Here is a 23,221-nt window from a genome sequence, read left to right on the forward strand (position 1 = left end):
GAGATTAAAAAATCCCAACTGCACAACAGGATTGACGGTGACAGAATAGGGTATTAGTGCTACGGATTATATTGCATGAATTCCTTCTCGAACATTTATCTTCCAATCAAATGTAAAACGACTTTCCTTAATAATAAACAGCTGTTTTGTTTTGTGTTTTAAATGTGTATTCTCTAATTTTTGTTCGGTGCAATATCAGTTTATCTCAACTATCTATTATGTCACTCCAAAAATTAAATTAATTACATTCTTTTGTATATTGAAATTGTTCAAAATAATACTTAAAACTAAACTGATTTTATATATGTTGCTCTGTGTCACAAAAATGAATTTACGCGTTTTTACTCGAAGATGTAAAAATCATACTTTTTGTTTCAGTTCCACGTTTCATTTTCATTGGTCAATGTAATTTTCACAATCGATTTCTACATTTGCCAGTGAGATCTTACTTAAACCATTCGATATCAGCTACAACAAATTAATTTTTTACGAAGAAAGTGTTGTGTATTGTTACTACTATGTTATCATATTTGTGATTGTGGATCTCTCCTTGTCTTGCGTTTTGTTAATCATTGCGAATTTTTGGTGCGTTCTCATAATGGTATAGTTGGTAGAGGTTATTGAAACTGTTTTCTATTGGTTTTTTTTGTCGTGATATGTACATATATGCAAAGACCATAGCATTGAGCATTCCAGAGCAGCTAATATATTTTGTGGCTACGTTTTGTTTTGCAATATTAAGCTAAAATACTTTGTTACATTCAAATCATTGATTTAATGTTAACGGCGTTGTAAGTTTGCAATAATTTTTGTCGAGTGTATTATATACACTCGTCTAAATCAGATGTGGTATTTATACCACAGCATATGAAACTGTGTGATTGCTCCGTAAAACATATGACTATTTAACAGTGTTTATGTACATACATATACTATTCATAAATGGCAGTGTGTGTGCGTGAGTCTGCCAGCGTATGTGTACTCCGAAGGAAGCAGATAGGCAGCAAAAGTTGAATTTGCCAAGTTATTCTAGTTCCCTTGGTATACATTGAATATTTGTGTGCGTGTGAATACATGTACACATATGAAAGCCATTCGTGGTTTTTGCAGTAAGCAATCTCTGCAGTAGGACATAAAATTGACGGGATAGTCGCTTTGCTAGGTAATCTAATATAACGGGATTTAGGGTATAACTACAACACCACATTAATTACTTAACATGGAACGGAGCTCGAATTAATAAACTCGAATCATTTAAGAGAGTGGTCGCCAGATACGTAAAGGTAAGGCGTGTAACCACTAGATTTTGGTCTAAGCAGAATGGCAGCGTTTGCTGCATAAGACTAAGCGCACGGGAACGGGGTCATAGCCTAATGGCTATAAAAGGTAATAACCAAAAAAAAAGAAGGGGAAGAGAATAGAAAATTTGTAAAATGTAGATCTATTATTGTACGATTGACAGTCGAAAATGAAAAACGAAAAAAGTGTGGCCGTACTTGCTCATTTGTATTTTCATAAACTTTTACGGACCTGCAACGACTTGTTATCTGGTAGTGTCCTGAATTCAACATTTCATAAGTTATATTATACATAACGAAACGATGTGACTTTTCCTTAGATTTATGAGACAGCTGTTCATCAGATATTGTCTTATTTTCTCCTTTTCTCTGACATTTTCAAGAGAGCTGAAATTACGTAAACTCATATTTTGTTTTGTTTCTCGATTTGTTTATTATATTAAGATCTATTTCAATAAAATGATCTACGAAAATAGAACAAAATGGCCGCTAGGCCTCCCTACGCTAATCGATAAACGCAGTCTCATAAACTCTACTGATGTAGATACACAAAAAAAAAAGAAAATGGCTACGCTACCCGCAAAGGCCAGAGTACAGCCCGCATGGGTATACATACACAAAGAAGAGAGTTGCTTTCGGACGCTCATATCAGGCTTAGAATAAGAATTTATCTCATTTCTAGCATACTGAATATCTGATCGCCATTTATGTTTGAAACTTAATTAAATCATCGCTTCCAAAAGTGTAATGATCATTTTTTTAATGTAGGTATGTAAACTACTAATGAATTCGAAAATGTTTTTTTATATATTTCTATTTAATTAACTAACTTTTATTCTTATGTAATTTCAGTGACAATGGATGAAAAAGATAAAGCTCAGCACAACATGATATCCAATTTACCACTTCTGTTTGCTAACGGATATCCGACATCCCTGGAGAAAATAACGGAGCCGCAACTAGAAAACTTTATTCCATTCATGGTGCAGTGCTCATTAGGACATATAAACTTACCAAAGAAAGTAGATTGCAGTGAACCAGAATGGTGGCCCGAAAATGCGCCATTCGAAATTCCGTTGAAGAAGCCGAAAGCGTTTGTTGGGGTAAGCTTTTAACCTAATTGCGATTAAGATAACCATTAGTTAAAACAATATAATATAAATCGCTGTGGATTTCGTATCAATTGAAAAAGCACCCAAAGATATGCTACAATTAATACCTACCCTCTAGAATGTTCTGTTGCACCCTGATTAATCCCATTTCAAAAAGTTTTATTATTAATTTCTCTCGTTCTATTTTTAGAATTGGATGGAGAAGATGAAAGAGATTGTGGTTATTTGCTATCAATTCCACAAAAGCCTTTTCCTATTAAGATTTTGTAACGATTTAGCTGCTTACGAGCACGCTAGCTTGAGATTTATAAACAATTATAATTCAACGACATCATTGTATGACAGAAGAAACAACAAATTGCTGGTTACATTTCGCAATGAAAATATGGTAAGTACCATTTAATATTTGACTGACTAAAGTGCTTATCTATTGAAAATATTTGCAGTCGTATGACAGACAGCAAAAGAATAGAAAATGTTTGTTGCTGCAAAAGAACAACAACAGTTCATTAAATGAAAATTCACAACATATGATGGTTGAGCCACCACCCTTTGATATTTATCTGTGCGACAACTGTGATGCTGAACTTTATTCAAAAGAAGCTATACTGGTAAGATTTCTAATGTTGGAACACCCTGAACAACATACTAAATAACATTTTTATGACATGGCAGGAACACGAAAATATCTGTTGCATGGAAGACGATGTTATACTTTGTGATTCGCCAGAGCCAGCAGATAACAACAAATGCGAAGGAAAAAATGAGGATGACGAACAGCGCAACGCCTTTCTGCTGAACTTTGGCCTGCAATCTAAGTTTTCCGACGCAAGCTGCTTATCGAATGAAAAGCAAAAAACACACTCATTCAGTGAAGAAACGTCAACGGAAACATCGAGTAGGAGCCGACGATTGCCGTCACGAAGGAATCGCACAGTTCATTCGTTCAGTCGATGCTCGTTTATCCCAATATCATCACCTGCGGGTCAGCAATTGTTAAAGACGACGAAGCAAACAATATCGATGGAATATATTTCGGAAAGGCAGGAGCGCTTGGATCGATTTTGTTATACGCCCTTAATAACTAAATCAAACACATCAAGGCAAAAGATTTTCGAAAAGAAATCTGGCAGCACGAACGTTCATTGTACATTTAAGAAATCGCATGAACACAATTTTCACATTTATTCATTTCCGCGACGTCAGTTTGTTAAACGCCGGGATACTACTGAGAATTTCTTGTTTTTGAACTCGCCGCTAATCAAGCAATGCCGTCCAATTTCAGTTAGATTGAAAAAGATATCGGAACAACAGATGATGATGGAGGAGCAAAGCCAGGCTGCTGCAAATACAAAACTAAATATAAGACTAACTCGCCACAATTCGCTCAATTCGCACTGGAGGATCTCGCCATCGAGCGAAGTAGTTGTCGACACGATTGACTTGTGCTCATCGGAAGACGACGATGATGATGAAAGTAGTACTAAAGTGCTTGGCTCCGATGCGCTAACTATAATCAAACTAACACATAACAACAACAACAACAATAGGAAGTCTAACAGGCGATTCAATGACTCAAGCAAATGTCCCCCTGAGCCAGAAACAGCCTCAGCTCCAGAAAACGGTTCGGTTAAGCCTTTGCAGCAGTCGTTATACATTTTTTCAAATTATAAGGCTAACTCAGTATTTAGTCGTTGCTCTGTTGACACAATTACAAATCGTTCATTGGTTAGCTCTCTAGCCACATCGAATACCTTTACTGACACGCAGGAGCAGCACAGAAAGGAATACAATCAAGAAAATTGCAATTTTTCCAAGAAATTGGTCCGACTTACAGACTGGTACGCCCACTCGGCGGCTGCGGCGGCGGCTAATACGGAGAAAAGCCCATCAAACCCGATAACTACTGAAAGTAGTAGTACGTTTGACACTATCTCCTCGGCAGTTCAGCCGTTCAATAGCACGGGGCGAATAATTTCCATTGATTTAACATCATAGATCTATTCTTAATCTAATAGTTAAGTTACTAAATTGTTATTTTGCGCAGGATAAAAATTAAAATCTAGAATTACTATACTTGAATAAATAATTTGTTTAAATACTTTTATATTTAAAGCTGCATCTTTTTTAATCTTAAGAAATCTGAATGATAAGTGCCATTTTATACCCTTGTAGGATATAATAACTTTAGTCAGAAGCTTGTAACGCTGGGAAGAGTCATTTCCGACCCCATAAATCATAAATATTCTTGATCATCATCAACAGCCCATTCGATCTAGATATGTCTGGATAAAATTAATTTCTTTCCAAATTTTAAAAATTTTATAAGGGGTTACATTGTTAAAATTGTCAAAATTAAAAAAAAAAAAAAATTTTCAAATTCTAAAACTTAACAGCAATTTTGCCGTTTCAGTTCTGACTGTAAATGTGCGTTATTCAATGAGTACAAATTTATCGATTGACTGTTGTGTCCAATTATTGTATTTTATTGGATAATATAAATTAGTTATGAAAACGTAGCATAATTTTTATTCTCATCTTTTTTTAAACAATTTTACCAAGCAATTGATGATGTCAAATATAAATAAATTTGGCAGTTAATTACTTACTGTAATGTCACACTTAACGACAAATAAATAATTGATTGAGCTCATATAAATGAATGAGAAAATAGCTAGACGACCACCACTGAATGCGATATTTTCCCTCGTAAAACAAACGAATTCAACGATTAAAATGTAAAAGTGCCCGGCACACCCTGTGGAATTGCGGATTGCTTGCTTTCATATCTATGAATTAGTTTGGTATGTAAAGTCGTATACAAGAAATGGTGTTTGAAACTAAAACGATTTTACTGTTCCTCATGGTGTCGTCTGAGAATTTTTCGCTATTAAATAATTAATTGACGAGTGCGTAAGTTGAAAAGTGCATTTTGGTTTATAATTGGCAAAAATGGCTTAATGCTGTGTTTAAAATGAACTGAACCTACGTATGTACATATATATGTACACAAAAATTTTGCATGTGTGCCGTGCCTGACAGCGAATAAGTTTTGTTAAATATAAACAAAAAGTTAACATTAGTTACAATGTGCTCTATGGTGCGCGAATTAATTTACGAAAATTAATTATTGATTAATCTATCGGCATAAGACCGCAGCTTTACGCACATATGTACATATATAGACGTACATACATTAGGCGTTCGGAACGGAATGAATGTTTGTACATACGGGCTTCTTACTTTTATGCATATGTATGTTTGTATGTATGCACATACGTACGTATGTATGGACAGCTGTGGCAGCAATGCAAAATGGATCAAAAATGAATTTCAAATTGGAAATAAATGGAAATCGCAAAGACTACATTGATAGGTTTTAGGGTAGTGACGGCTTTCCCTTACCGCTCATATCGATAATTGCAGGAGAAGCTGCTAAAATCCCAGTTCCCTGCAGTCATCGGTTAAAATAATAAATATTTTATTGAGTGAGTGCGGCAAGAGTAATCATCTTTCATCATATTCTTAACTGCTTATAAATTAATGATGTAAAAACTGCATAGCAAAAAAAAAAAAGTTTATTTTCTTTACTATTAAAAAATGTATTATGTATTTATGAAAGTTAGAAAACCGGCGCATTAATATTTCTTTATTTAAGCAATTCCTTTTTAACCCAAATTGTTTTCATATTATTTTAGATATATTTACCTATCATTTGTATATTGTGGCTTATATTTTGACCACCGGATATTTCATGGTCGAGGCACTACGATTATGGAGTTCTTACAAGATTGATCTATGTATATAGCGAGCTTCGAAAGGTTGGTCCCCACAAATTTAATACCAAAAGTTTAGTGTTTATTAGTTTATTATGTACATACTATATTTTCATTTCTTGTTGTCTATTTCCAGGGTTTAAACTATAAACAGGACCTTTATGCCTTCTACGACTTAAGTCATCAACATTTTTAGCAATGAATGCAACGTTCCATTCATATAGAGACATACTAGCGGCACATCATCAAGACTCATCTAGTCCCGAGAACTTCGCCCCCATAGTTATTGATTATCGGAACTCCAATCACACTAAGGACATTGTCGAAACCAACTCGAATATATCTTCGTCTCAGCTATCGTTCATGGACGAATCTTCAAACGATTTCAATAATCAACAGCTAATTCACTCTAACTCCCTCATTAAAGTGTGTGGTGGTTGTGGCGGTAAGAGCTTGTAACATTTAACTATTGGCTAAACAATTAATAATGTATTTGGATTTAATTGCAGATAAAATAAGTGATAGATATCTTTTATACGCTCTAGACAGATACTGGCACAATGGTTGCCTTAAATGTCACTGTTGCGGCGCTATGCTAGCAGAAGTAGGCTCCAGCTGTTTTACAAGGCGAGGCCTGATTCTTTGCAAAAAGGATTATTCCAGGTATGATAGACTTGAAAATTCCATTACCTGTTTCAATTGATGACACTCGAAACACCTCTGAATACTCTTTCCAGTATGTTTGGCTGCTCTGGAGTTTGTTCTGGTTGTGGCGAAACTATTCCTCCGAGCGAACTAGTAGCGAAAGCCCTAACTGGCATAAATAATATTGATTTACAAAATCAACAAAAACAAATAATTAATTGCGTATTTCATCTAAGGTGCTTTAGTTGTGCTAAGTGTGGATCAAGTCTGCGCCCAGGCGACAGGTAAGTCCATGGTCCAAATATTAATTCATTCAATTTAAACGCCTTTTTCTCCAGGTATACTATGTTAGGAGCAAGCTTGGTGTGTGAGCAGGATTGGCACAAGTTACTTAAGGGCCCCGCTAACTCGAATGGAACGCTCGGACAAAGGAAAGGCAAGGTGGGAAGGCCGAGAAGATCAAAGGACTAATCAAATTTAAATGTCACATAAAATATATACATATATTTTAGAACATAGTTCATATTTTTAAATTACCTATAAAAATGTAATTAAATCATAATATATAAAATATTATGTTGGTTTTAGGATAGTTTTCACCAGGCTATCATTGCTGCGATTAGTTTTTCCAGTGAAACATTAGTTTTTAATTATTCTTTTTATTGTCGCCCAAAACATTCTCCCAAATATCTTCACACGCATCAATAACTGTCTGCGGAGAGGATAATTTGTGTTTCATGAAGAAACCTTGAACTTGAGCGGGACTTGCGGAACGGCCAAAGGAATTGACTCTCTTAGCGAACTCCTCCGCCTTTGTAGACTCACTGTTGCCAAAGAAGTTCTTGAACATTTCCTCCAATTGATACGGCGTGCAATAGCCAATGTATTCCTTGAGGTCAATTCTTCCTGGACGAATTAGGGCAGGATCCAAGCGATCTATATAGTTGGTGGTCATGAAAACTATTCGAGCTTCCGTTGAGCCCACGCCATCCAAGCAATTGAGAAGTCCACTAAACGTTATCCTGTTTAGGCCATCGAAAGCCGACTTTTGCTGCGAACTCTGCTCCCGGGACACGAAGGCGGCGTCAATGTCCTCCAGCAAAATGATACTCTGTTCGGGTGCTACGTTAAGCAGGTGATTAAGTCGATCGTCGGTTAAGCCCCTTTCCGATAGATTAAGTAGGCAGACGCTGTACTCCAACTCGCCAGCTAAGGCAGTGATAAAGCTGGATTTGCCGCAGCCCGGAGGCCCGTATAGCAGATAGCCCCGCCGGTAGGGGATGCCCCGTTGCGTGTACCACAGGGAACTCTTGATAAAGTCGTGGCAATCGGAAATTATTTTATGAGAAGTGCCCCGGTCCAAAACCACCGAGGCAGTGGGACGCCGTCGACGAGGATGTCCAAAGGGTCTCCATTCAGCGCCCATTGCCGTGTACAGCACCGTTTTGCCTTCGGTGGCCTCAAGTGCCAAAAGCCGCGCCTCCTCCAGGATGTCAAAGTAGATTTGTTTGTTGTTGCCAAACGCCGTCAGCGTCACTGTTTCCCACGGAACGCCCATGTGCAGATCCAGAGTTTGCTGCTCCCTAGTTCGCTCCACCTGAATCCAGTTGCCCTTGTAGTTAAATAGATGCTTTCCGATGCTAGGTATAAAGTCGTAGGTGGTCTTTATCTGGCCGCTGTCGCTTTGCAGAAAGGTGGTTTCCACACTCAGATGCTGCGTTTTGCGGGCCCCTCTGATTGTAATCCATTTCAAGAGCCACTGGTAGGACTTATCGCGGCATGGTACTTCCAGCGTAATCATGCAGTGCCGACGGAATAGGACTAATCCGCCCTGCAGACCCTTTCTTAAAATGGCAGCTGCCGCTCCAACGCCGAATAATCCGAAGCCAGCACCAAAGTACGGATTGGACGATAGACTGGACACAAGATCTGGAAGAGTCATCTTGCCTGAAAAGAAGGTATTGTTTTACTTGAACTCACATTTTTATAATGGAAACCCCTATTTACACAACCTGTTGATTAGTAATAGCAATAAAACTAATCCTTCAAATCCAACATTTCAGATATATATATTCGCTCTTATTTACTTTCATTTAAATTCTTTCCTTGTAAAGAACAAGTTTTGGTGAAGTACACATAGTAAACAATATATAAAATTATATTTTATTAAAGTTTTGCTTTTTAATCAACTAATGGGAGATCAAAGTAATACGTTTTCGTTATGTAATTATTGAAAATTGGTATTTAAAGCCAAAAAATGTCAAGTAAAAGTATGCCTTTATTCTGATCATCCTTATGATTATTAACGGGTTAATGCTTGTCATTCACAAAAAGTAATATAATTAGATTTTATAAAAACAGAAAAAGAATAATAATAATACCGGCATTGAACAGTGTGACCACAATTCAATGAACGTAAAATACCTTTCAGTTAGAAAAATGTAATGACATCAAAGTGGAATAATGGAGTATGGAACATAGAGGGGCTTTTTAAATTTATTTTTTTTTTAACTTATTCATTTTAATAAATGATGCGCATTAAAATAATATTTAAACCGCTTACCTGTACCGGACACCGATCGGCCCTTATCAAATCCTCCGTGTTTCTTAATCTGATATTCCACATTATATTTAAAGAGCTAATCCAACAAATTATATTTTCTGATGCCTTTACATTCCCCGCCCAATAAAAATAGCTCCTAGTTCCGGTGTAAGAAATATGCAAATGCATGACAAAGTTTATTTTAACCTCCCCATCCAACATTTTGAATGCTTAAGACGACTTCCTATGATTTTCCTGCCGGTGATTAGCGTTCCTCTGTGGCCACAGCAACTTGAGGATCCCTTGGATCGGCATCAGTTTCATCCGATGTGGACGGGCGATCGTCATCATCGCCAGGTCTGCGCGGATCAGCAGGACCACTATTTTCCTTGGCCCATTCAAGGTACTTTGCGTTCTCTTCCTCAGAGAGAATTTTGAATGGCTGATCCTTGCCGACAATGGCAACAGTTATACTCTAAAAAATGCAAATAACCCATTATAGTTAAATTTCAACACATTTCTCTAGGAAACTTACATACTGGGATGGAGTGTCACGGCTCTGATGCTCATCAGTGGGCAGGGTACCCAGAATGGCTCTGATGCCGTGACAGATGATCTCATCCTTGGAGCAGTCCAAGAAGCTGTTCAGATTGCGGTCCAGATAGGTGCGTGCGCTTTGTGAACGCGATCCAATGGAATTGGCCTTGCAATTAAAAAAGGTCGCCGAAGGTGTGACCTGATATATGTGCGGCCCCTTCTCATCGTAGCCGGCCACGAGCAGGCCCACGCCATACGGACGGCGATCGTAGCGCTGAGTGGTGGTCTGCATTTTGTTGCCCAGGTTTGTGATCAAGCGAGTTACCGGGTAAGTGAAGTCGTAAGAGTGTTTGTAGTTCAGGCATTCGGAACGCAAGTATTTGCTGAGCACACGAGCATCCGCAGTAATGCCAGCAATGGATATACCCAAGTGGTCGTCGATGGGGATAATCTTGCGTTGGGAAGCCGACAGCTCCGATGACGGCTTGCACAGAGCTAAGAGCACGGCGGTGTCCCGATTTTTCAGTCCAACAGTAGCCGTGCCGAGCTTTACGGCTTCCATGGCATACTCCACCTGATGCAGACGTCCTTGAGGACTCCACACAGTAACATCACTATCATATTGATTGCGAAACTGGAATTAAGTCGATTAGTTTGCTATTAATTGCATATTGCTATTTAAAATAAACTTTACCATGACTTTTGTATTAGAAGCCGACTAAATATGAGAATGACAAGTAGAAATACTCGATAGTTAGTTATGGACCGCCGTCTGAGACAAACAAAAAATATATCGGGAGAGATGGAACTTTTTGACAATTCTCCTCGACATTGAAACAGTGGAAAAAATACTGAATTTGGTTTGCTCTACGCGGTAGTAAAATTAATTACTTAGTGTGGCAAATTACATAAAATTCTAATTTTAAAATGCATTATAACAGTTTTTTTCTTATTTTATAATAAATAAAACCGACAGTGTGCACTCCAGTGTTCCTTTTCCAGTATTCCCACTTATCAACGTAATTTTACATATATCGATTTATTGTATTCGATTGATTTGAAAGTTAGTCTAACAAATAGTCAATGGGAGTGTTTACATTTTAATTGTATATTTCAGTTACAAATCTCACACTCTCCTGTTTTGGCTCTCCTGATTTGGGACCGTGGGTTAGTAAGCTCCAAGTTTGGCAGAATTGAGAAGGTTATTTCCGTGACTCACTCGTCAAATCTAGTGGATAGTGATATGTACTTGCGACAACAATCAATCAACAAAATATTGTGGAAAAAAAGTGAAATTTCAGTGCTGGCTGCTAGCGAAAGTGTTTGATTTAATTAAATAAAGGAACCTTTCTAAGGTGACTTCATACACATGCACACGCACACACACATCCCTAGGGATGTATAGACGAATATGAGGAACAAAGAAAACATTTTTATTGGCTCGGCGCAATACTGATGTTTACAATTAACGATTTGCTGAAAGTGATAGCTGGCTAGCATGTTTGAGGTGAACTTGCGTGCCTTTTATCATCGGTCTACAAGGTCCGTGTAATATTTAAGAATGCAGTGACACCCGCATATCAATAAGACTCTGAGGCAGCAGCAACAGCACAAATACATAAAACATTGGATCCGTTGCGGAATTTTTTTTCCCCCGCGGTTGCTACATCATTTGCGTATTGCTGTGGAAAAGTGCTATCGAGGTAGTATCGGCTAGTGCACCGTCAGCTGTTGTACATAATGCACATAAGTACGTATGTATGTATGTGTGTATGTACACTCCATAATAAAATTACCCATTCCACTACCGGGCCACTAGTTGCATCATCAGTTTCGCAGTAGCTTTAGCCTTAACCAGTTACCGGGCAATGTGATTTAGCGCGAAATATAGCATATTATTGTCCAAGGGCGAAAAGCCAGCCCCGTTAACTCCCTTGGCGGTCCAGCTGTATGTACGAATGTACATAGTTTTATCATTCTTCGTTATTGATATTTACTCTTAAATGTGCGAAGTGGTTACTAATGGCTCCTATTACTAAAATGAATGAACTGATTATTTTCTTATTGTGACTCAAAAGCCAGACTTTGCCTTGATATGAAGCCATTCAACTTTCTTTGTATTTTATTTTTGTTGTGCATGGATTATCAGGATTTTTGATTTGCGACTTAAATGCACAAAGTTCCTATCATTTTTAATTCTATAAAAGTATGCTTATTGTTGAGTATCTAATTTATAAATTTATCATATAAACGTGACCTTCCATCTATAATTTAAAAACATTAACCATAAAATACAAACATTATACTAAAAATATGATCTTAGTTTTGTTTTAAACCTAATTGTCATGGAAATTAGCTGAACAGGCAATTAAAAAAAGAGCCTATCCAACCATAAAAGCTCATGATTATACTAATAATATTCAGACAGAATGGACTTTAAAACCTAGCGATAAACCAGCTCATCGCTTAAGTTTCATGTCAAAAGGAATTATTCCGAATTTTGCGGGGCATCTGGAGAGTCTTGGTGGAACTTCCATTCTCAGATCCCAAGTGTTTCAACAGCCGGATACACCGACTCGCTTTATATCCATTACGCGAATAAATGTTTATATAATTGCTTCGAAAATCGCTTTCTTCTCTGAATTTCAATCAGATTTTGCATGAACACAACAGATAACTAACGGAGGGAATTATTTTCGGTTCAGCATCCGAAGGGAACTGGGATCTGAAACGATCAAAGAGTGTACTGCATTGGTTTTTTATTCTCTACAATATTGTTTTCTAAAATTACGTTTGATATATATTTTCAGATATGCAATTGTGATAGAATGCGGTCAACAATTCCACTCAGGAGTACTGCTTTCGGAGTGCACATCCTCTTCGCCGTTGTATTCTGCACTTTAATTCAATTATCAAAACAGGTAAGTGCAGTTAAAAGCGCTTCAATATTACCTTTGACTAAGGTTTCGAGTTTGGAGCCTTTAAACACTAAAAAACTTTATACGTAGGAGAAAACATGAACTTGCATTACAAAATATTAATCATTGTAAGCTGAATAAGACTGTGTTAATTTTCCTGATATTGCCCGCGAAAAGCGCCTGACATCTGTTCTCAATTGTTTAAGAATACCTGCTGCAGGCTTGACGTCATCAATAATATACTAATAAACACGTAAAAATAAATTTGAGTGAGTCAAAACAGATGCAAGCTAATTTCCTTTCCAACAGCCCAAATAATAGTTCAATTTGGCTGTGGAGTGTGTTAAAAGTACGAAATATACATTCGAGTTAGAGGTGGAGAAACATCGATTGAATCATTCCATGGAGTCATTTCCGACCCTATAAACCAAATATATTCTTGATCAGCATTAACAGCTGAATCGATCTAGCTATGTCAGGCTCAAATTGATTTTTTTTAATTTTCCAAATTTTTGAATTTTTTAAAAGGGGTTACATCGTTAAAATTTTGAATTTTTGTAAAAAAATTTAATTTTTTAACATCTTAAATTGAGTATGCAGATTTATTAACCTTCTAAAAACTAGCATAGAACAGGTTTCCGAATTGAATTTAATGAATTTTTGGCTTAGTTATGGTCGATGGAACATTCGAACCCATGATCCTATGGCTAACTGCAATGGTGTACATACATATTTCACCTTTCCGAAGTTACCTTTATTTCCTTTTTATGATTACTTTAATGTTATCCTTCTTAAAAGTAGAACTCTTTAAATTAAAACTGTATTACTTCCTTAAATCGTTAACGATTTTATGACGATGGGTAACATTTTGGAATGGATCGAATCTTTTGGTTTTATTTTTAATTTTTAAGATTAATTATACCATTTCAGGGTATTATAGTTTCAGTAAAATTCTAAAAACGCAGTGAAGGAGTCATTTCCGACCCTATAAACCATATATTTTCTTTATCAACATTTAAATCTGAATCGATCTAGCTATGTCCGGCTAAAATTAATTTTTTTTTTTCAAAAATTACAAATTTTAAAAGGGGTTCATTAAATCATCATTAAATTTATTAATTTTTGACCAAAAATTGAATTTCCTAAAATCTTAAATTGAGTATGCAGATTTGTTGAACTTTTAATAACTAGAAGAGGAAAGCGTTTCAAATCGAAATTAATTAATTTTTAACTTAGTTATTACATTTTGAAAATTTTGAATTTGCCCAAAAAATGATCATATAAAAATCGATCTATTCTTTTGGATTGCAACTCATAGTTCATAGTTTATATGGTCATAACATTATATGACTGAAAAGGTTATTGGTTAGGTTTATGTGTGATCTCTGTAGACCAAAATCAACCGAATAGTCATTCGATTTTCTTTTACGACTTTTATAAACAACCTCTTTTTAAATGGTTTATGTATTTAATGTACTTTAAGGACTGTGTTTGGTATGGCGTTTGTAATACCGAGGAGACTGGCCACAGTCAAAACTGTCCGTACAATGGCACAGCCAAGGAAATGCCTAAGGACGGCTTGGAGTTGCTGAAAGAGCGATGTGGATTTTTGATGGAGAATAGTGGCAATCAATTTTGCTGTGACAAGCAACAGGTGAAAAAACCGCAACTGCTATTATGTTCAACATACTCTGCTATAAATTATGTTTGTTACAGGTGGAAATTTTAAATAAAAACGTTAAGCTGGCCGCCAATTTTTTGGATCGATGTCCGTCCTGCATGGAGAACCTGGTTCGGCACATCTGCCAGTTCACATGTTCCTCACAGCAATCTGATTTTATGCATGTGGCGGCAACGAAAAAAAATAAAAAAGGTTAGAGTAATAATGACTAAGTTCAGGGTTTATGTGTTAACCCTAATTTACTCAAAAAGGTTTACGTTCTTCTACAAATTTTAAACTGACGTCAATTCTCTTTGCATTTTAGCTATTTCCTACATCAGCGCCGTAGATTTGCATATATCAACGGAGTATATTAATAAGACTTACAAATCATGCTCTCAGGTATTTCTTATCTTCCTATAAAACTAATACATTTTGTTAAATACTTGTATTTTATATTGCTTAGGTTTCTGTCCCGCAAACAGGTCAATTAGCTTTTGACTTAATGTGCGGTTCGTACCCAGCATCCCGTTGCAATCCCACAAAATGGTTCAACTTTATGGGAGACGCTACTAGCCCATATGTTCCTTTTCAAATTACTTACATACAGCATGAGCCAAAGGACAAGAGCGATGATTTCAAGCCTACCAATCCAAAGACCATACCTTGCAACCAGGCGGTCAACGTAAGTAGCTGAGATAATTGTTTATAATTTCATGTTATACATATTGTTCGAATTATTTATTATAGAGCAAACTGCCCGCCTGCTCGTGTTCGGACTGTGACCTATCCTGTCCTCAGGCCCCGCCCGAACCGCCGCCGCCAGAGCCATTCAAAATCGCTGGTCAAGACCCGTATTTCGTTATCATGGCTGCCGTATTTATTGTGGGAGTTTTGGTATTCCTCATGGGATCGTTTCTATTTACGCAAAGTTCGTCGATGGGTAAGTTTTAGACAGAATTATACAATTTATATTTTCTTAACTGCTATTAACCTTTGAAAACATTTAAAAGTTTACATAATTACCAAAACGCACAGGCTTCACCTTCTTCTACTTCCCACAATCAATAATTGAAGTTTAAATAAAATAAGTGCAACGTTTTTCTTCCTTTAGACGACAGCTTTCAAATCGATGGGAATGATGTCTCGGATGAACAAGCTTTCAGAGAGAACGATTCATATTTCGACAAGTTGGGAGCTCAAACGGAAACGTTACTGCAAAATGTATTCACCAAATGGGGCACATTCTTTGCCAGCAATCCCTGGATGACTTTATTCGCTGGTGCCTCGCTGGTCGTAATCCTGGGCTACGGCATTAATTACATCGACATAACAACCGATCCGGTTAAGCTATGGGCGTCGCCTAATTCAAAATCGCGGCTTGAGCGGGAGTTTTTTGACACCAAATTTGCGCCATTCTATCGGCTGGAGCAGGTAATAATAAAAGATTTCGGATAGATTATATTCAATCCTTGACAATTCTTTTGTAGGTCATTATCAAAGCGGTGAATCTGCCACAAATTGTTCACAACACCTCGAACGGCCCGTTAACGTTTGGTCCCGTCTTCGATAGAGAGTTTTTGACCAATGTGTTGAACCTGCAAGAGGGCATCAGGAAAATAAATGCCAACGGGACAATGCTAAAGGATATATGCTTTGCACCGCTATCGGATGATGAAAACGAAATAGAGGACTCGAGTTGTGTGGTGCAATCGATTTGGGGTTACTTTCAAGATGATGTCGAGCGACTGGACGACAACGATGAGGATAATGGCTTTAATGTGAGTGTAGCACTAAGCTTTATTTAGTTTCTTGGGTTGTAAACAAACAATTTTAATTTCAGGTCACCTACTTGGATAATTTGTATCAGTGTATGAGTAATCCGTACTTATGTCTGGCTCCTTACGGCGGTCCTGTTGATCCTGCCATAGCCCTGGGTGGATTCCTCAAGCCCGGTGACCAGCTAACGGGAAACACAAAGTACGAGCAAGCAAACGCCTTGATCTTGACCTTTCTGGTGAGGAATCATCATAACAGGACGGACTTGCAGAAGGCCCTGCAGTGGGAGAAAAAGTTTATTGAGTTTATGACCAACTATACAAAGAACAGTAGCAGAACCGAGCACATGGACATTGCCTTCACTTCGGAAAGATCGATCGAGGACGAACTCAATAGGGAATCGCAGTCAGATGTCCTAACGATATTGGTTTCCTATCTCATAATGTTCATGTACATTGCGATATCGCTGGGCCATGTCAAGGAGTTCAAGCGAGTTTTCATTGACAGCAAGATTACGTTGGGCATTGGTGGTGTCATCATTGTCCTGGCATCGGTGGTATCATCCGTTGGCCTATTCGGCTACGTCGGGCTGCCGGCCACGTTGATTATTGTCGAGGTTATACCCTTTTTGGTGTTGGCCGTCGGCGTGGACAACATCTTCATTCTGGTCCAAACGCATCAGCGCGACCAGCGCAAACCCAATGAAACGCTGGAGCAGCAAGTTGGCCGAATACTGGGTCGTGTGGGTCCCAGTATGCTGCTCACATCGTTGAGCGAGAGCTTTTGCTTCTTTCTCGGCGGACTTTCCGATATGCCGGCAGTAAGGGCTTTTGCCCTGTACGCCGGTGTCGCCCTGATCATTGACTTCTTACTGCAAATAACATGTTTTGTTAGCCTTTTCACCCTGGATACCAGGAGAAAGGAGGAGAATCGCATGGACATTTGCTGTTTCATCAAGGGGAAGAAGCCCGATAGTGTTGCTAGCAACGAGGAGGGACTTTTGTACAAGTTTTTCAGTAGTGTCTACGTTCCGTTCCTTATGAAGAAGGTGGTGCGGGCCAGCGTAATGGTCATATTCTTCGCCTGGCTCTGCTTTAGCATTGCCATCGCGCCCAAAATAGACATTGGTCTCGATCAGGAACTGGCCATGCCCGAAGACAGCTTTGTCCTGCACTATTTCCAGTCTCTGAACGAAAATCTAAACATTGGACCGCCAGTGTACTTTGTCCTAAAAGGCAACTTGACCTACACTAATACGTCGGTTCAGAACTTAGTGTGTGCCGGTCGATATTGCAACGACGACAGCGTCCTGACTCAAATATACCTGGCCAGCCGGCACTCGAATCGAACGTACATCGCCCGTCCGGCGTCCAGTTGGATGGATGATTACTTTGACTGGTCGGCGGCGCCCTCCTGCTGCAAATTCAATCCTGCCAATGGCGACTTTTGTCCACATCAAGGTGAGCTTGAAGAAGTAATAACCGAGGATAAGCTTTTAATGCAGTCTCCAACTATTTCAGATACATCCTGTTCGCGATGTGTGATCGGGAAGAACTCGCTTCAGCGGCCAGACGAGCAGAGCTTTGAAAAGTTCCTGCCCTTCTTTCTCAAGGATAATCCCGATGACTCGTGCGCCAAGGCCGGTCATGCGGCCTATGGCGGAGGTGTTCGTTACTCCTCCACCAGTGAACGACTGAACATTGAAACGTCCTATTTTATGGCCTATCATACGATACTAAAGACATCGGCCGACTATTTTCTGGCACTGGAATCGGCCAGAAAGATATCGTCGAACATCACCCAGATGTTGCAGGGCAGACTAATGTCGAACGGAGTTCCTATAGAGTCGGCTCTGACCGTCGAAGTTTTCCCCTATTCAGTATTCTATGTTTTTTACGAACAATATCTGACCATGTGGTCGGACACGCTGCAGAGCATGGGTATCTCCGTACTTTCCATATTCGTTGTTACCTTCATTTTGATGGGCTTCGACGTTCATTCCGCGCTAGTTGTTGTGATCACTATAACGATGATCGTTGTTAATTTAGGTGGCCTTATGTATTATTGGAATATTTCGTTGAACGCAGTTTCCTTAGTTAATCTCGTTATGGCCGTCGGAATATCGGTCGAGTTCTGCTCGCACTTGGTGCACAGCTTCTCCATATCGAAGTCGATCAGTCAGATCGATCGAGCGGCAGATAGTCTGTCGAAAATGGGCAGCTCCATTTTTTCCGGCATCACGCTGACCAAATTTGCAGGCATCCTGGTGCTGGCTTTTGCAAAAAGTCAAATATTTCAAGTATTTTATTTTCGCATGTATTTGGGAATAGTTGTAATTGGAGCGGCGCATGGCCTGATATTCCTGCCGGTCTTATTAAGTTATATTGGTAAGTCATATATTTGTACATAAGCCTCAAAATATTAATTGTTTTCTTTATTGCAGGGGCTCCTGTAAGTAATGCTAGGCTTAGGTACCATAGACAGGCTGCTCTCGATCAGGAGACAGCCCTCGCGGGAATTCTATAGATGAATACACATTAGTTATATTGCAATAATCTCAAAAGAATATTTTAAATGTTAACTGGTTAAGGTAAAATAAATAATCTAAACGTAACTGTGGTCTTTACGTATTCCTTTTTTGTTACCTGTATTGTTATTTTTTCGTTAAACGTAATAAAAAAAACTCGAATACCAAAGAAAACATCCATATTCCATTTGATTGAGTTTCTTAAAAACGTTTGTACTTTATTTTTCATCTTGTGGGTATATTTTTAACGAACGGCACAATCTCCTGAATCCATTCAATGGATATTTCCGAGACCTGACGCAGAAATGTTTGTTCTGTCTGCACAATTTCCGTAAATATGATATAGTTCGGCTTGTACTTGCCGTGAAGGACACTCGATGGGTGAATTTTGGCTCGGATGTTGCCGGAAACGGTTACATAAAATCCATCCCTTTGTAGGACAGCAATATTTTCAAAAAACCCATTTAGAATACATTTTTTCAACATTTCGATATCATCAGAGCTGTTTAAAGCCAAATCCAATCCCGTGCTTATTTCCGTCAATTGACGGCGCACATTTCGAGCGTAAGTTAAGCTACGTAGATTTAAATAGTTGTCGTGACACCACACCTGCAATTAAAAGATATATTAATATTAATACCACTAAATTCAACTAATTACTACATTTTAATGCCACCATATACATACCTTTGGTTTTTCAGTTTTTAAAAATGCATTAAATACATTGAGGAGCGTTAGGTGGTCTCCGTGTTTAGACTGAAACTTTGCATGAGCCAGGGCCGCCATTTCGTTCTTATCGCTGTTCGAGATAAAGACATGATCGCTGGAGAGGACGGAGACTAGACTCAGGACTTCTTCCATGCAGCCGAACGTTGGTGCCGTTAGCAAAAGCTTGGAGTATTTTGGATCCAAAGGATACTGCACCATTTGACGGCCCAATGGCGTTATATAGGACACAGAACCAATCTTGATGGCCCCCAGAGCGTCCAGGCTTTTGTACGCGCTTCGCAGGCCCTCTTCCGACGGAGCGTCCAGAAAATCAAAATTATTGCAGTCTATATCCAGGGCTAGAAGTTGAAGCACCATGGCCGTGGGGTTTGTACGAAGTATTTCTGGCTGGGTGGCCTCTGGAAACGATTCCATTTCCTCTTTTGTATACGCTCGATAGCAAGTTCCGGCCGAATCACGACCTGCCCGACCGGTTCTCTGCCAGGCTTGAGCTTGGGATATGCGTACGGACTTAAGGACATCCAGACCGTCGGCGGAGTTGAACGATTTCTCCTTCACAAAGCCGCAATCAATGACACACCGTATGCCCGGTATGGTAATTGAGGTTTCAGCTATATTTGTAGCCAATATCACCTTCCGGACGTTGGCCGGAGTCGGTGCAAAGCACTCCAATTGCTTGGCCTGCGACAATTGGGCATACAATGTGTAAACGCGGAGATCCGAAGTTCCATTGAGGTCGATCTAAAAGTGAGAAGACGTTGTTAATAGTCTTGTATATGTTGTGCCAATTTAAGAAGAACAATTACCTTGGCAAGTTGACGTATTTGATGGGCTAGTGCTTCAATTTCCTCTTGCCCTGTTAGGAAGATTAAAACGTCATGGCTGTAACATTAAATGCTAGCATTTAGTGTGTGACTTTCGGGTAAATTAAAACAAAGTAACTTAAAAAACTTTTATCAAGTCTACCTACTTTCTTGGCGTGGTGCGGTGGATGTGAAAGAGCGTTACCAGCACAGAGTGGACATAATCGTCCTGCTTCTCCTTCGCATGCATCACACGAACGGGATACGTTCTGCCCTCCAGATACATTCCGCGGCAGTTGAAATACTTTCCGAAATGATCGATATCCATGGTGGCGGATGTGACTACGACCTTTAGGATGCCCAATTTCTGTCTCCGCCTCTCTTTTTGAGCCTCCTTCACAATGCCAAACAACAAGTCGGCGTTCACGGTGCGTTCGTGAGCCTCATCCAAAATTATAACAGAGTATTTGAGCAGTAGTCGATCCTTTATCGATTCCCGCAACAGGACGCCGTCTGTGAGGAAACGGATTTTGGTACGCTTCGAGGTGACATCCTCAAAACGAACTGTGTAGCCCACAGTGTCGCCTATGCCGCCAGCCAGCTCCTGGGCAACGCGCCTAGCTACGGTAATAGCCGCCACTCGTCGTGGCTGCGTGATCCCAATCATGCCGCTCTTGGCGTAGCCCGCATGCAACAGAAACTGTGGAATCTGTGTGGTCTTGCCCGAGCCCGTCTCACTCATGATCAACACCGTGTCGTTGAGCTCCAACTCTTTGAGAATTCTCTGGCGGCAATTGAAGACGGGCAGCGACTTTTGGTGCTGCTCGATGGTGACTCGCTTGCTGGTCAGCAGAACAGGAGCAGTCGTCTGCCTATTCTGTTGTGGCAAAGTCGTCGTCAGGTGCATCTTCTTATCCATAATAGGACTGATTGCCATAGCCTCATGCTTGCGCTTTATGGAGAATTTAACCGAGGTAGCGCTGCCGCCCCCATTTGTGGCCATATATTTGGACTCCATTATTTACAGTCTTATCGGCCAGCACGTTTCTGGATTTGGAAATATGTAAACAATGATTAGAATCGACAAAGGACACTCTGAATGCCGATAATTAATATGCGCAAGTGTGGCAACGTGATAATATTCGGCAATGCAAGTACTTTACCTTTTAATCTACTTCTTTTTAAAACAAATTAACCCTGAAATTATTTTATAAAATTTGACACAGGGGGGAAAGCAACAGGCGTGCGTCTATCGATTATCAAAATTAGTGTGACCAGTAAATACATTTTTTAGGCAAATGTTAAAAAAATATTTTTGCTATTTACAGTTTATTAAGTTTAACCTTTTGTAATTATAAACAATTTTAATATTCTTATTATTTCTGCAATTTAATATTAACCCACAGTTGTTTCTATAAATTTGTTTCAACTCCATTTCAAGCTATTCCAGGGAATTTATGGGTTTCCAAGTGCGGTCACACATTTTGATAATACGAATTTGTAAACATTTTATTATATTTATCTTAAATAATGAAGTCCGAAAAACTTAAACGAAACTTTTGGGTGTCCGCCGAAATTGAGTGCATGCTCAATTTGATAAAGGAGGTCAATAACTGCCAGGGCGCTCTGTCTACGAGCACAACGCAATACACATTTATTCAAATTGCCAATCAAATGAAAAAACATGGATTTCCAAACAAGTCGCCCACACAAATAAGAAGGAAATGGTTTCAAATGAAAAGCGCTTACCTGTGCTACAAGAAGGGAAATGTCGACCGGCTGTTTCTCATACCCGAAAAGTTCAGAAATGTTATAGCTCAGTTTGTGGAAAGCGGTGAGAAAATTGGTCGTTCTAATCTTTCCACCATCTCGACCGGAACTCCGGCCATACATCAGCAAGAACGTAAGTGTATCATTTCAGATTTATCATTTATATATTAAATAAACACATGATTAACTTATTTTTCCTTCAGGTATTGCCGAAGAAGACACGACCATTATGGAGAAGCTTATGAGACAAATCAGGAAAAACAACAAGAGTGTGCTCTCGGAGTTTGAAAAGCTAGAAGAGTCGTTATTGGAATACGAGCACAAGTGCCAATTTATTCGAGACAAAAATATTATAAAGCACCTTGAAGTTAATTAAACGATTGAATGTAACAGATATTGTATTTAATTTAAGTCCACTATTTAGCATTTGACAATTTTAATTAAAGTAATGAAATAACATATATAGATATTATATTCCTAAGGCTTTATAATATTAAAAAGTGGAGGAAAACAAAATTAAGAAAAAAGCACACAAGTAAAATTTTGTTTAATAATGGTAACAAATAAATGAAAGCGGCTGCTATGTACTTTATTGTTATTTTTAACCACAGCAATTATGCTACGTTATTCTCTCACTTGAAACAGGTTTCTTATCATCTTATTAATCTGTGGATATATACAAAACATATTAGCCCAAGTTTTTGAGTAAACAAAGCAACATAATTAATTCGTAAGTAGCTTCCAGCTGGGCGCGTTCGAAATGGCATTGTATCATTTTATAACTTTTAATACGTATGGCCCTTTAAAGCCCTGAATAAAACCTTAAAAGGAATTTTGATTTACCAATTCAGCAATTTTTACTACTTAAGGCCAAATAAACTTATTTGGCTTGGAGAAACCGCCTTAAATGCGGAAAACTCAATTACTTAATTGCGCTGCAAATATACAAATAGAAATCATTGGTATGTACTATACATTTCTGTTCACAAACTAGTTTATTTTTTTCTTTTAAGTGTATGTACGGGATAAAATTGGCAAGCAATTTAATTTGGCCAAGAGTGCGTAAACATTGTAGTAAAATTTATATATTAACTCTTTTTGATAGATCAGTTTAGCTGTTTTATT

General features: G+C 38.5%; 7 protein-coding genes across 23 annotated transcripts; 4 read left to right on the top strand and 3 right to left on the bottom strand.

Annotated features, from left to right (window-relative positions):
• The first annotated feature begins 390 nt into the window (after positions 1-390).
• ova (ovaries absent) lies at positions 391-4,525 on the top strand. Of its 5 annotated transcripts, XM_086830876.1 has the most exons (6): positions 431-585; positions 1,260-1,386; positions 2,151-2,401; positions 2,601-2,798; positions 2,857-3,021; positions 3,086-4,525. In XM_086830876.1, exons 2-6 carry the CDS (start codon positions 1,374-1,376, stop codon positions 4,406-4,408), a joined length of 1,950 nt encoding a protein of 649 aa, XP_086687002.1. In that variant the 5' UTR covers positions 431-585; positions 1,260-1,373; the 3' UTR covers positions 4,409-4,525. The 5 variants fall into 5 exon arrangements, with proteins under 5 accessions (XP_086687003.1, XP_086687002.1, XP_086687004.1 ...); XM_086830877.1 differs by lacking the exon at positions 1,260-1,386 and having other exon boundaries at positions 391-585; XM_086830878.1 differs by lacking the exon at positions 1,260-1,386 and having other exon boundaries at positions 431-601.
• A 220-nt stretch (positions 4,526-4,745) lies between these two features.
• On the top strand, positions 4,746-7,402 carry LOC110183348 (LIM domain transcription factor LMO4.2). Of its 4 annotated transcripts, none has more exons than XM_086830881.1 (6): positions 4,746-4,837; positions 6,109-6,231; positions 6,323-6,631; positions 6,696-6,849; positions 6,924-7,115; positions 7,170-7,402. In XM_086830881.1, exons 3-6 carry the CDS (start codon positions 6,385-6,387, stop codon positions 7,300-7,302), a joined length of 726 nt encoding a protein of 241 aa, XP_086687007.1. In that variant the 5' UTR covers positions 4,746-4,837; positions 6,109-6,231; positions 6,323-6,384; the 3' UTR covers positions 7,303-7,402. The 4 variants fall into 4 exon arrangements, with proteins under 4 accessions (XP_086687007.1, XP_020807263.1, XP_020807261.1 ...); XM_020951604.2 differs by lacking the exon at positions 4,746-4,837 and adding an exon at positions 5,075-5,214; XM_020951602.2 differs by lacking the exon at positions 4,746-4,837 and adding an exon at positions 5,140-5,323.
• Positions 7,403-7,474: 72 nt separating this feature from the next.
• On the bottom strand, positions 7,475-9,260 carry Bcs1 (mitochondrial chaperone BCS1). Of its 3 annotated transcripts, none has more exons than XM_020951609.2 (2): positions 9,213-9,260; positions 7,475-8,778 (listed from the first exon to the last, which is right to left on the bottom strand). In XM_020951609.2, exon 2 carries the CDS (start codon positions 8,771-8,773, stop codon positions 7,478-7,480), a length of 1,296 nt encoding a protein of 431 aa, XP_020807268.2. In that variant the 5' UTR covers positions 8,774-8,778; positions 9,213-9,260; the 3' UTR covers positions 7,475-7,477. The 3 variants fall into 3 exon arrangements, with proteins under 3 accessions (XP_020807268.2, XP_020807267.2, XP_020807269.2); XM_020951608.2 differs by having other exon boundaries at positions 8,844-9,259; XM_020951610.2 differs by having other exon boundaries at positions 8,839-9,223.
• A 274-nt stretch (positions 9,261-9,534) lies between these two features.
• Positions 9,535-10,910, bottom strand: Prosalpha6 (Proteasome alpha6 subunit). Its single transcript, XM_020951599.2, has 3 exons — positions 10,605-10,910; positions 9,909-10,544; positions 9,535-9,848 (listed from the first exon to the last, which is right to left on the bottom strand). The coding sequence occupies exons 1-3, from the start codon at positions 10,605-10,607 to the stop codon at positions 9,639-9,641; spliced, it is 849 nt and encodes a 282-aa protein (XP_020807258.1). The 5' UTR covers positions 10,608-10,910; the 3' UTR covers positions 9,535-9,638.
• Npc1a (Niemann-Pick type C-1a) lies at positions 10,800-18,881 on the top strand. 8 transcript variants are annotated; one of them, XM_020951590.2, is made up of 12 exons: positions 10,800-11,077; positions 12,721-12,831; positions 14,312-14,482; positions 14,545-14,701; positions 14,814-14,890; positions 14,955-15,173; positions 15,239-15,431; positions 15,603-15,922; positions 15,979-16,269; positions 16,332-17,727; positions 17,788-18,654; positions 18,711-18,881. In XM_020951590.2, the coding sequence occupies exons 2-12, from the start codon at positions 12,739-12,741 to the stop codon at positions 18,791-18,793; spliced, it is 3,867 nt and encodes a 1,288-aa protein (XP_020807249.1). In that variant the 5' UTR covers positions 10,800-11,077; positions 12,721-12,738; the 3' UTR covers positions 18,794-18,881. The 8 variants fall into 8 exon arrangements, with proteins under 8 accessions (XP_020807249.1, XP_086687009.1, XP_020807250.1 ...); XM_086830883.1 differs by having other exon boundaries at positions 10,970-11,265; XM_020951591.2 differs by having other exon boundaries at positions 10,977-11,660.
• A 100-nt stretch (positions 18,882-18,981) lies between these two features.
• On the bottom strand, positions 18,982-21,593 carry ath (ATP-dependent RNA helicase DHX33). Its single transcript, XM_020951586.2, has 5 exons — positions 21,490-21,593; positions 20,494-21,373; positions 20,330-20,405; positions 19,482-20,264; positions 18,982-19,403 (listed from the first exon to the last, which is right to left on the bottom strand). Exons 2-5 carry the CDS (start codon positions 21,342-21,344, stop codon positions 19,020-19,022), a joined length of 2,094 nt encoding a protein of 697 aa, XP_020807245.2. The 5' UTR covers positions 21,345-21,373; positions 21,490-21,593; the 3' UTR covers positions 18,982-19,019.
• On the top strand, positions 21,369-22,683 carry LOC110183380 (uncharacterized). Its single transcript, XM_020951643.2, has 2 exons — positions 21,369-22,229; positions 22,300-22,683. Exons 1-2 carry the CDS (start codon positions 21,857-21,859, stop codon positions 22,470-22,472), a joined length of 546 nt encoding a protein of 181 aa, XP_020807302.1. The 5' UTR covers positions 21,369-21,856; the 3' UTR covers positions 22,473-22,683.
• The last annotated feature ends 538 nt before the right edge of the window (positions 22,684-23,221 follow it).

The sequence above is a fragment of the Drosophila serrata genome, unplaced genomic scaffold, assembly GCF_035046125.1.
Source record: "Drosophila serrata isolate PLE 108 unplaced genomic scaffold, ASM3504612v1 contig_240, whole genome shotgun sequence".
NCBI lineage: Eukaryota > Metazoa > Arthropoda > Insecta > Diptera > Drosophilidae > Drosophila > Drosophila serrata.